Here is a 13,044-nt window from a genome sequence, read left to right on the forward strand (position 1 = left end):
CAGTTCCTCGATTGGCTTACTGCTTACCTAGATGAGTGGATGGAGAAAGATGAAACCCCTCGCACGCGAGAGGGGATAACTGACCTTATGCTGCGCACGCAGCTAGAAAAGTCGTGGCCTGCTGAGCTTATGGCTCAGCTTAAGATATACCAGGTAAGGGGTGCCAGTCAAATGGTGGAGAAGGCTGATGCATTCTTCACTGCATACGGGTACCAAACTCGCAGGCAACATACCTGGAACAGGAAAGCTGACAAGTCTGGGAAACCATCTCAGACTGAACCCCAGCATCAAGGCCATTCTCAGAACAATGGCAAAGGTCCAAACAAACAACAGAAGAAGGACCAGGGGCAAAATACGCAGAAACCCGATTGGAAGGGGTACAACAAGTACCCTAACCAGCAGCAGTATCAGCCACGCAATTAAAGGTTGGGACAATCCTTTTCGGCACCAGCCCCAGTGTATCGGAGGCAGGAGGCAAACACAGCCTTCATTCTTCAACAGCAGTACGGTGGTGTCGTCCCTAGCAGTACAGGTACTTCCCCACAGTTCACTAGACCCCCAGCAACACTGAACCCTCCACAGGTGGTCGACGCTCCATCTCCCCAGACAGTGAGTACGACCCTTCAGGCATCTAGTTCTCAAGGCACCATGCTTGCCGCATCATTCATTCAGCAGCCTTATCAATGGCTGGCCGCTTCCTCCACATGCCCTCTCACAGGTAACAGTGCCTTCCTTGTTCAGCCAGGGTTTGTGGGAGGCATTCCTGTAAAAGTCCTAAGAGACAATGGTTCCTCAGGTTGCTCTGTCAGGCAGAGTCTAGTTCGGCCTGAAGAATATATGGGTCGACAGATCCAAGCTCAGCTTATTGATGGATCAGTGAGATTGTTCCCTGAGGCACGTATCCAGGTGGCATCTCCTTTCTACACTGGTGCAACACTTGCAGTCGTCATGCCAGAACCTTTGTTTGACCTAATAATAGGCAACATACCAGATGCCAAGTATAGTTGCACCGTAGATGACGCTACTCAGACTTTGGCTGCAGTAACAAGAGCCATGGCCAAGGCTCCAAACTGTGTCACCCCGGTGACCACTGCATCGCCGCAAGATCTGATTTGTAGTCAAGATACAGTCCAAAAACAACAGTCTGACCCGACACTTGCTGCTGTGCAAAAGAAACAAAAGGGTAAAGTGATTAAGTATTCACTGGGAGGTCAAGCCATGTTCCTTCGTAAACACTGACAGCTCTACCGTGAGTCACGAACACCCTAGGGCATGGTTCAACTGCAGTTTGTCGTTCCCGCTAAGTATCGCCAAGCAGTGTTAGAATGGGGTCATTGTTCAACCTCAGGAGGTCACATGAGCAAAAAGGAAAACCCAGGGCCATATCCGTTGTGACTTTTTCTGGCCAGGAACGGGACAAGAAATAGATAGCTTTGTGCGTTCCTGCAATGTGTGTCAACGTACCACCAATCAGGGACATGTCTTTCCTGTGCCGTTTGAAACCACGCCTATAATCTCTGAGTTAGCTGAAAGAGAGGGCAGCAGTAGCGTGGGTGCAGACATGACATCTCGCCCGTTGGCCCCACAGGACACATTATGTCCTGGGCCCGTACGTACATACGTATCGTAGGTTAAGGGGAAAGTTCGAGACCCCCGCAGAGGCAATCCAAGGCTATGTCTGAATTACCTTGTGGAGTGTCTCAAGCTGTGGGCCTCTCTGAGGATTCCTGGAGAATGCACATTATCCACATGAGTGTTCACACCACGTCAGGTGTTAAAATGTGACCTGCCTGAGATTGCGTAGGGATTCTCAGCTTGCCGATATTAATCATAAGTGTAGAGTTAGGCTTAACCAGTAAACTGCCCATTCTGAGAGATTTGAGCAATCCAAGGACTACATTTCCTGGTTAATAATATATCCGTTAAGAAAATAATAGTGTACTTTTGTAGCATATGTACTGACTACTAGGGAGAGAGAGGGATTGTAATTTAATAAAAATTGTTTGTCACACTGACACTTTTGATGCTCCACCTTGACTGATTTCCCAGGTGCAGCTGGCGGGTGTAGTAGTTTTCCTGTGCGGATCAGCTGATCTTCTCTGCCGCATGCTGCCGCCTCTGCTCTTCTGCCTCGTCGTCTTCATTTACTATTAATTTGTATCATATCATTTTACACAAACGTACAGTTACACTACAGCTGTCACAACTACACCCTGTAGTACATACACCACGCGACATAACAATTAGTTGTTAATGTAAATGTAGCGAACTTTTCGCTCAGTTTGACCTGAGTACAGGATTTTTCACCGTCATCACGGAGTTTTTTCCTCAAGCTTGCTTCTATTAAGGTAAATACAAGTTTTTTTTCGCTTATTGGTGACTGTGATTTTCTCTTGTAGCAGGATAGTACACACCCCACAGTGTGAATCTTGTGTGACTGAGTTAGGATGTATATGTATATATCATAAAATTTTTAAGAAGAAAAATTTGATTTTAATGAGGCATGATGTAACGAATTTGCGCGATTGTGTATTTATACAAATTCGTGACATTGTACTTTGGTGAGAAAACCACGAAATCTAGTGGAATTCCCACCGGGCATCACTCAGTTCAACCATCTTCATATGCACTTCTATCGGGATTGTTTTCAGAACATTTGTCACTGTTTCATAAGTGACCATTCTTATGCACGACATTAGTGCTTTCACTGAGTGATTTTATTCCGTGTGTACTGTATATCGTTCACCCTCTCTCCGTTGACCGTTTAAGCTAGGCCACGCCTACTTCCGATAAACACGGCCATCTCTTACCCCCCTTCCCAGTTTGAGCTTAGTCAGTTTTGGACCGCCTCGAGAGTAGGATCGTTTGTGCCCAGTGCAGAGAGCAGGGTCTCCATTGTACAGCAATTTCCTGGATCTCCACCTAGACGGTGATTGGTGAAGTGAGCTTAGCAGCAATTAGCAGTGCTTGGTGTTTCAACACACAGACGCCCAGTCTTTCGCAGCTTCAGCCTCGTTCCCTCCACTGACCAGTATTTCCGTTCGTTTTTCTAGGCTTAAGTCTGATTAGCTTTTGAATGAGCGAGTGAGTGTATTTCCTTTGTTATTTGAATTCATGAGTTCCTCTGTGATCGTGAATTCCCCTTTTGAATTCATTTTGAGATTCATATAATGTAAATTTATTTTACTGTAATCAATAAATTTACTGTTCTTTCCTTTGAGCTTAATGTAATTAGAATCGTGTTTTACTTCTCCCCATTAAGCCTACTTTAGTTTGCCGCTCCTAGTTTGCACAAACTCCTTATATTATTCATAACTGGTACTTGCGCCAGTTCTTTTGTATCAAACTTAATTCCGTTGTGCAAGCCAGGAGTTAAGCACTGGCAAGAACTCGTCCATATCATTATTATTATTATTAGTTATTGACTGTCAGGGGTGGAGTCATTTTCTCAAGAGGCTAACAGTACTAAAAATCAGCATTCGTGAGCGATTAGTCTCTGCTGTGTACTGTTGAGAAAGTTTATAAAATTCTCATCCTTACAGAATCTACGAAGTAAGCCAGAATAAAGTAAAACTTACTACTTGATTTTCACAGTAAAACTTACTACTTGATTTTCACAAGTCAATTCCTTGTCTCTACTTTCAAGTAATAAAAGAGCATTTTTAATTCTTAAATTCACATCCCCCCGTGACACTGGAATCCTATCTTATTCTTTATTTTTTATTCTCTTACTATCCTCACTGTATTATTTGTTTGCATATTTTATTACTACAATAGAACAACATAATTGCCGAACTCACTAATCACCGACTGCACTAAACAGCCAGTTCTTCCTTTAAAAAATAATCGGAATAGTACAGAAAATAAACTGCAGGAATATGAATTGAACTGGTAAGGTCCTTCTGCTAAAAGTTAAATGTACATTTTGCACTCATTCTTTTGTTCATTTTAAGTGTATACTGTATTTCGTGGGGTATAAGATGCACTTTTTTGTTTCAAAATTACCTTCAAATATCCCCATGTGTCCTGGAGGCCAGACTAGACAGGGTTCGCTTGGCTCCATTTTGAGGAATCTCTTACACAGATGATCATCTCACTGCTTGGCTGTCACAAGTATTTTCTAGAGTATAAAGACCTTTGATTTATTGTGAAAATTACATTCACTTGTGTATATACTCAGATTTTACAATTAGAAACACCCCAGTTCAAGAACATAGCACACAGGATTTGCTTACAACTGGCCATGGGACGGTCTAGGGGTTTAGCTGTACAGTATAGAAGTTTAGCAATTTAGCATCTAGCATACACCCTACCCTAGCAGGCTAACATGATCACTGGTAAACTCCCTGCTAACCTTCTGAAATGGAGTCATGATAACTTTGCTTGCTATCCACTCACTAACTAGTGAGAGAATCATTGGAGATGTTGGCTAGCATGACTGCTGAGCCTCATAACAGACATCTGTCCCACATGGAAATTCAATAACTCTTGTCATGCTGGCTTCTCATACTGATATTTTGTTTCATTCGAGGCAAGAATATCCTAGAAGAAAACAGTCTTATATTTTACTGTTAGTGAAAAACGGAAAAAACGGTTGCAATATTAAACAATACTGCCTAAAATTATAGCATTTTAGGGTTTTGCAATATAGCAGTTTAGCATCTAGCATTCACCCAGTCGGAAGGTAACATCATCATTGGTGAACTGCCTGCTAACCTTCTGAAAGGCGATCATGATCACTTCACTTGCCATCGACTCATTAATTAGCAAGGCAATCACACTGAAGAGAGGTTGGCTAGCGAGACTGCTGAGTCATTATAAAGGACGTCTGTCCCATGTGGAAATTCGATCACCCTTGATAGGCTGGCTCCTCTCACTGGTATTTTGTTTCATTCAAGACAATAGTAATGTAAAAAGAATCTATCTATCTATCTATAGCCCGAAACCCTAAACCTGCAAAGGGTGGCCACAGACAAAACTCCTCCAAATCGCTGTCACCCTCCATTTGACTACCCTCCCCCAACTCACTCCCCCCTCCCTCATGTAAGAAGAAACAGTCTTATATTACTGGTAGAGAAAAACAGGAAAAACAATTTTAACATTAAACAGTATTGCCTGAAATTACAGCTACAATGTGTTTTTCATTCGTGACTGATGTACTTTAGTAACGTTTAGGCGAATCAAGGTTCAGTCACGTACACTACTATGTTATGAAAATGGGATATTTGAAAATAGCAGTGCCAGATGGGCATTCATAGCATCAGCCATTTTTGTTGTATTCACAGCTGACAAAGTGATAAGAGCAATCGATTCCGTTCGCCCTCTAACTCACTGCTGATCAGAGTTAATGATCCTGTTCAACGTCTGCCTCAATGCTGGCCTAGCAAAGCCATCATAATCAGCGAGAGTGAATGCAACCCAATGTGTGTATGTGTGGGAGTGCGTGTAAGCGAAGAGTGGGTGTACTTAACCCATTCATGCACGGACTCCAATCGAGTTTTTAAATACCATCCTGTATAACGCACCATGATGCACATCATGTCAAACAAAGGAGGACACAAGTTTCCCGCCGATGTGTGTCATATTTTGGTATGTTTTTTTTACCTGATTTGTGTCATGATGCGCTTTACAGGTTGTTAAACAATCTAACGACTCAAACCACCTGCGCCTGACAGGGTTAATAAGGGAGTGCTAAAGTATCTCTGTATGCAGCATGTGTTAGGAGTGTAATGCTGTATGGTAGCGAGACCTGGACAGTAAAGAGGGTCTTCTCAGGCTCAAAAATACAGAAATGGCAATGATTAGGTGGATGTGCAGTGCGTCCTTGAGTGCAAGGCTTGAGGGGGCTAGGTTTATGATGGAAGAGTTGAGAGGCAGGATGGGACTGGAATGTACTGGTGTTGTGATGAGGAGAGGTAGATTGAGATGGTTCAGGCATGTGGAGAGGATGGGGTATAATAATTGCATGCAGAAAGTGAGAAGTGTTAATGTTGGGGGTAGAGTAGTGACTGGAAAACCAAAAAAGACCTGGGACGAGGTCATTGAGTGTGACCTCAGGGTTAAGGGACAAAATAGGGACGCTGCTAGAGGTAGAGCAGCATGGAAAGCCACCATTAGATGACCAAAACTGACACATGCAAGCATGTTGGAGCCTTCAAAAACGAAAATGATGGGGGGGAGAATGAAAAGACAGTTTTAAATTAAAGATATCAACTTGCTCGGGTAATGTAAGAAAATATTGTTTTCCAAACTGAAGTATAACCACAAGGTAAAACTTGTATGAAAATATGGTTTGTGCAAAGAATTTCCAAGCTTTCAATGCTTATAATTACTGTACACTGGGGTCTCCCAATACACCCATACTCCAATTTCCAGCAGTGTTGTGTACCAATGAGAGTGTTCGGTCAGCAAGTATGTAGGATAATGAAGCAATTTTTCTCAAAAGATACTGAAGAAATACCTGAGATGCATTCCAGACCTGAACCCAAACACTCATATACCTTAATCAATAGAGACTGACGCAGAAACATAGTAGGTAATGTTATTATCCTCCTAAACAATGCTAGTGCTAAAAAATGAGACCACAAACATCACATGGTGACATGTAGAGGTGTATGGTATGTAGGTGGACTACTGGGCCTTGAGAGCAGTCTGTGAAGTCTATGCTCAGAGTCGGACAAAAAAAAAAAAAAAAAAAAAAAAAAATAAAATGCAGGAAGGTACTGTGGGTGGGACCTGCAGTGTGAGATGCTTCTGGCCAACTTAGAGGCAGGTGCACCAAGTGGGGGTGGGTAGTGGGATGGGAAGGGAGACAAGCAGGGGGTGGGGGAGGGTGGGGGGACTGGAGGGAGACAAGTAGGGGTGAGGGAGGGTAGGGGGATGGAGAGGGAGACAACCTAGGGTGGGGGAGGGCAGGGGGTCAGGGGGAAAGACATGCCTGGCAGTGCTGAGTGTCATGGGGGATGGAGGAGGGACAAGAGGGGGGAGAGACGAGACAGGGGGAAAAGAGAGGGGATGAAGGGAGGACAGGAGGACTGGGAAAGCCTCATTTCAAACATAGCGAGAGGTGGGGTTTTGGAATAGCGAGGCGACGGACATTCATACTGTTTGGATTGTGGGACTGTTCCCTTCTTAATTGTGTTGGTCTAGTGGAGCACCGGTTACTGACGTGCCGGATAACGGGGTATGGGTGTGTATGTAAGAAAATGGTCGACAAAATGAGCCGCACATAGCAATTTTCTCATATTAGAAGCCACTGAATTAATTGAAAATAAATGTATATGGTCCACACCTCACCCTACCTTTGTCATTTACAGTACTTCCTCATTATTGATTATCATTTTAAAAAATACTTTTTCTCAAAGAATGATAACAGAACTGCAAATGTAATGTGCTACGTAGCGCTCCATTTGTATAGCTGTGGGATTAGCAACCTTACTGTGCCCGTCCACTTGCTGGCCTCCAAAAGTCTTCACAGTTCATAAAATCTGCTCCTTGTTCTTGAGAATGTTTCTCTCTCTCAATTCACTTAAGCCAAGTTCACGTCCACTGTCTGAGTTCCTATTATTTTGCTTATTCAACTCTATAACCTTCATTTTCAGCTCCAAAGCGATCTTCTTATTCTTGGAATGAAGCGGTGGGTTCATGATGAAACAGGTGAACAAGAGCAGGTCTTAGGCAATGCTAAAAACAGCACATTATGCAAGTGTGGCATTGGCTGAGACAGATTGCGAGCCTTGAGACTTGACTTGAACGATGCCATGAGAGAGGAAAAGGGCAGGAAACTCATCAGCCATCTGATGGTGGCCTTGGATACTACCATTCTGAGTGGGAACACCATTTTTCCCTTGCTATCAGACAATAGATTTGCATTTTAGAATTACATTTAGCATATTGAACAATTTATTTATTTCCTGAGTTGAATTCACATACAGGCAAAACCCGGTTTAACGATGCAATTGGTTAAGTAAAATCCTATCACTAGGCAGGGTACTGTAAATCAGGGACGATTTAACATGTGAAGTATAGGGATGCGTTTTTGAGCCTTGGGTTTCCCCCCCAACCAAGTCCTAAATCCACCCAAATGAGTCCAAAAAAAGTTTAAAGCCAATCTAAATGGCCTAACAGCTGTAAAAGAAGCTAACCTAAGCCTAACACCTGTAAATAACTCACTAAAACCAACAAATAAAATTTGAAAATCATTAAAAAATAGCTCAGAAAATATCAAACACCGCATCACTTACTTCTTGTAAGTCCATGTCCGGTCCAGGTCATCATCATTGCTATCCCGTCCCCCCGAGGCTAGGGGATATGTGGTGCTCCCTAGCACCCATTCATCCTCCTCAAAGCCATCAAACCCAATATCTGGGGGAAGGTCAGAGGTAAGGAGAAGCCTGGCAAAGTTGGATGATGGTAGTGGGAGACCGATGCGCTGGTTCTGGGGGTGGCGATGAGATGTGATGCCCATCGCAAACTGCGAGTAGGTCTACAACAGGCGGGGTGGGGTGGTATTTCTACCCCTAACACTAATCCAGGGTATCGCATATAGGGTTATCATAAATCGGGGTTTGCCTGTATTAGGTGCTTTGCATACAGTAATCTCTCAATTATCTGGACAGCCATTACTTGGACAATCTATTACCTGGACGCCGTGATCTGGCTGTTCGAAACCATTATTTGTATATCTTTCCACAATATCCGTACAAAATGCTTGTATCCGGGCAGAAATAATGGCCATGCAAACATTTTCGTGCACGGACGGGCTGAAATATCCCAGTGGCACCACCACGTCTGGCTCCCAGCATCCACTAGAGACCACCCCTGCTCGGTCTCAGTTCCCGCGTGGCAATTGTGTAGTAAATAGCTCTTCCTGGACAGTTGTTATGGTGGCACACATGGCAGTTTCTGTGGTAGTTTCCAACCTGCTTCAGCGCTGTTATACCTTTCATGCCCCTTCCTAGGGTGTGATGATTGCCCGTTCACGAAGGAAAAGGAAGAGGGTAGTGCTGACTCTTTAGAAGGGAGAGACCTTGGGTAAGACTGATGCAGGATGGTTGAATCGTGAGTGTTGACGATTTTATTCTAGCTTACTGTATTGTACCATGGTTTTATTCTATTTTATCATGATTTTAATCCATTTTACCATTATGTTTTGTGTGCCCACTGTATTTTTAGGTCTGCTTGACCAGATAGTGTTAAACAACAGGAACAAGTGTTATATGATGTACTGTAGCGGCCTTTTACACAGGCTTTCAAAGTTAGGTTATGTATGAATGGGGCCAGGGGAGAAGTTCATTATTCGGATGGAGCCATTTACCCGGACATGCCTTTGGCTCTGTTACGCTGGATAATCAGGAAATTACCATATTAAGATTGCAATAGATAGACAGATAGAGATCCTCCATACTGGGACACCCCACTGTATATCACTAGAGATGGGACATGAGCTTAGCTCATACCCTGTAGAATACAAACAGGTAAATACAAATAGATAAACACACACACACCCACGAGCATAGTACATTTCGTGTATATCACAATTAGGTATATTAGGTAAATACTTAAATATTTGGAACGACTTAGACAAAGAGGTGGTGCATGAGAAAAACATTCATGTGTGCAAAGGTAGACTTGATAAATGTGGATATGGAGACAGGACATCACGAGCATTGCTCAATTCCTGTATACTACAAATAGGTAAATACATACACACCAATGGATAGACAATGACCTAAAAAAATAAAAAACTTGGCAATGCTCAACACAAGCATTAAACACCACCAGTATACAGCTAAGGCAAAAAAAATAAATAAAAGAGAGAGAGAGAGAGAGAGAGAGAGAGAGAGAGAAATATGAGTTATATGAAGCTGTATATGGTACCTAATAAATGAAACTTTAATGAATGCAAAATGCTGCTACATGTTATTTACTGTAACTTATCATGTATCATTCTACATTATTAAATAAATGAACATCACCACCATCCTAGCCCTACTATTATTTCAGTGGCGTGTGTGGAATCTGGAAAAAGGCAAAAGAAAGCATTTAAGTACATGTTGATATTATTAACAATGTCCCAGTGATACAAGCCATATATCAGATCCATTCACTTGCCATTCAAAGTTAGAAACTTCTCCACTCCATATCACAAATGGAACCATCTTTTACATTTAAAAGTACCAGTAATATGCTCCATCTTTTTAATTCACATCTGCAACAATTGTAAGGTTGAGTTATTCCATGTCAGTTGCTAAAATCATTCAACTCTTGCAAAGTATATTACCAGAGAGCTTCTGTTTTTTGACTGGGGGTTCTAATGTGGTTTCTTCACTGGCATGGTCCCTCACTGCTGTCTGCCCTTCCTCTGATAGTGTGGCTGCTTTTGTACTGGACTGGTTCTGTCCCTCTGACTGACGCTCGACAGGCAACACATACCTGGAAAAAAGCATGGTCATAAACTGCCACTCACTTGAAGTAGTGCTGCCTACATCTTCTTAGGTGACTCTACACAAAGTGACAAACCTAGTAGTTTCCTGTAACCCGGGAAATCTTTCACAATGCTGGGTAGTAACCAAATAACAGGGTAATGTGAAGCCAACTATGGTACCCCTGTTTATTGGGCAGAGAGATGAAACTATGGCATCCATCCACAGACCAAATCTTCAAACTCCTCCCTGTGCCTCACTGCAATGAGGTGTTCTCCACTGCAAGGGAACAATGATTCACTGTATGGGACAGCCTCGCTGAGCCAACTGCTTGACTTTGGCTTATAAGTCTGCTTGGTCAGAAAAGACCAGGGTTAGTCTACTACAGTTGACCCCTGCTATCTGCAGGAGTTACATACTGGACCCCCCAAGAATGGGTGAAATCCAAGAATAATCTGTACCTTCCACAAAAATCACTGGTTTCACTGTTTTAACTACTGTATTCCCATTATCTAGAGACCAACAATGAGACCTGCAAATGCATTTTACGGCACATTAATACAGTACAGTAACCTCTCAACTAATGCGACTTTAAACAGCGCGTTTTCGTTTTAACACGAACAAATATTTAAGGCGATATGTTTAACTAACAAAGGGTTCTCAATTTAATGTGACTTTACACGCACGTGATGTTTTCAAATTAGCTGCGCGTGCCTTGGACAGTCCCAAGCTGATATACCGTCTCGGGGATGGTTTAATTTATTCAGTTGAAAAAATAAATATACAGTATATATTTATCTGTTTCATTATGGTAAATTAAGTCTTACAATTTAACTTTTCATTACCTAAATGGCTCGCTTGGTAAGCTGCTGTACTCACGCAGTTGCAAGCGCTGGTTCGAATCCTCGCAATATTTAATTTATTTCTCCCTACGTGTTAAGTGGGGTTGGTGGAGGATTAGTGCCCCTCTCTGTAAAACAATTAACTCTAAGCCCTTGGCCACCCCGTTTGGGATACATGGCGTCTGGCAATGAATGAATGAATGAAAGTCTTACAAATAAGGACAGCAGAGCGACGAGGGGGAGCGGCAGGAGGGAGGGAGGGCTGGAGGTGGGGGAGCGGGGTGAGGAGGGACAGCAGCAGACGACGAGTGTAGATGAAGCGAAGCTGTGTGTTGCTATTGTTTGTGACCTACTTACCGTAATGAAAATGTTGCTTTTACTGTATTGTTCCTATGACCTACTAATGCATTAATAATGTTAAGGAACTTTCACAGTGCCGTGAAAGAAGCAAAATCGACAGAAAATCCACATAAAAAATGAAAACAGTACTGTACGTATTTGGGGAGACGTAAACATTGCTTCGGCCCAACTAGGGCTCAAATGTTGTTTACTTCTCCAAAATATACTGTTTTTGTTTTTTATGTGAATTTTCTTTCGAATTAATATTGCTGCTTTTAAGTTTAGAGTAGCATAACTTCCCAAATGGGTAGACTTTAGCAGAGTCCAGCAACGTAACCCCCAATATTACCATTGTTTCTTATGAGAAGGTTATGTTTAAATAACACATTTTTAGATACCACCACCTCTCCAGGAACATAACCCTCATGTTATTTGAGAAGTTACTGTAATTCCTATACTATCCGGACACCCACTTACCGGACATTTTGGGCCCGGGCCTTTGGAACCCAAAAATGGCCCAAAAACGTAAAAAAACAAACAAACAAACAAAATCAACATTTTTTTTCAAATGTACAGTACTTTTAAATTGGCGCGCAGTGCCAAACACATGTGTTTACACTCGATGCTTGCTTCCCTCATCCCTCCCCAGTTGCTACCTAACTACCATCTGACTAGACGCTCATTCAATGGATGCTGCACATGCTCGTTTTGTGAATAAACAATGAATAAACTACAATACCACACCACTAGACCACACGGGAATTTACAGTATTGTGCAGTGTTATGAAATTAGAATTCAGAGTGCAATGATTAAGTACAGAGTGTAAACTGGCAGTTGGAACTGGTGTGGTGCAATCAAGAAGAGAATGTGCAGTGTTAAACAATTATAACTCATACTGGAAAGGATTAAGTGCAGCACAGCACTGGATTACTGTACATGCTTCATGAGCATTTTCACCACTGCCAGAGCCTTAGAGGAGGCGGGTTAACCTTCGTAACGAACGGCCACGGACATGTTGTAAGTACCCTGTACATTGCGAAATATTTTCCATATTCACTTCTAATTCCTCATTCTCTGGTTCCTTTTCATTTATTTCATACTTTCTGTCCCTTATTTGTGTGAATAGGTTCTTATATACTGTAGGTGCTATGCATGTCCGGTAGAGAGTTATGTAGGTGGTTTTCTGAGTTAGGCTGGGTTAGGGTCCATAAGTACCAGTCCTGGAGGCAGGGGCCCACTGTCTGGACGGACCCACTTTCCGGACATGCCTTATGCTCTATTACATCAGATAGTGGAGAGATTACTGTACACACACACACACACACACACACACACACACACACACACACACACACACACACACACACACCTTCAGTGCTAGATCTAATATTTACTAGGCAAGAAAATGATATTGACAGTTTAATATATCACCCTCCAC

The 13,044-nt window shown here is 42.6% G+C and overlaps 1 protein-coding gene across 1 annotated transcript in view; it reads right to left on the reverse strand.

Moving 5' to 3' along the window:
• The window catches only part of Dus3 (Dihydrouridine synthase 3), a 329,322-nt gene that overhangs the window by 288,844 nt on the left and 27,434 nt on the right, over positions 1 to 13,044 (reverse strand). Inside the window, exon 2 of the mRNA XM_080275728.1 lies at positions 10,283 to 10,434. Within this exon, the coding sequence (XP_080131854.1) occupies positions 10,283 to 10,434 (152 nt within the window). The remainder of the gene's footprint in view (positions 1 to 10,282; positions 10,435 to 13,044) is intronic.

Source organism: Coenobita brevimanus, chromosome 62 (genome assembly GCF_032717465.1).
Source record: "Coenobita brevimanus isolate Jiangsu-jjx chromosome 62, ASM3271746v2, whole genome shotgun sequence".
NCBI lineage: Eukaryota > Metazoa > Arthropoda > Malacostraca > Decapoda > Coenobitidae > Coenobita > Coenobita brevimanus.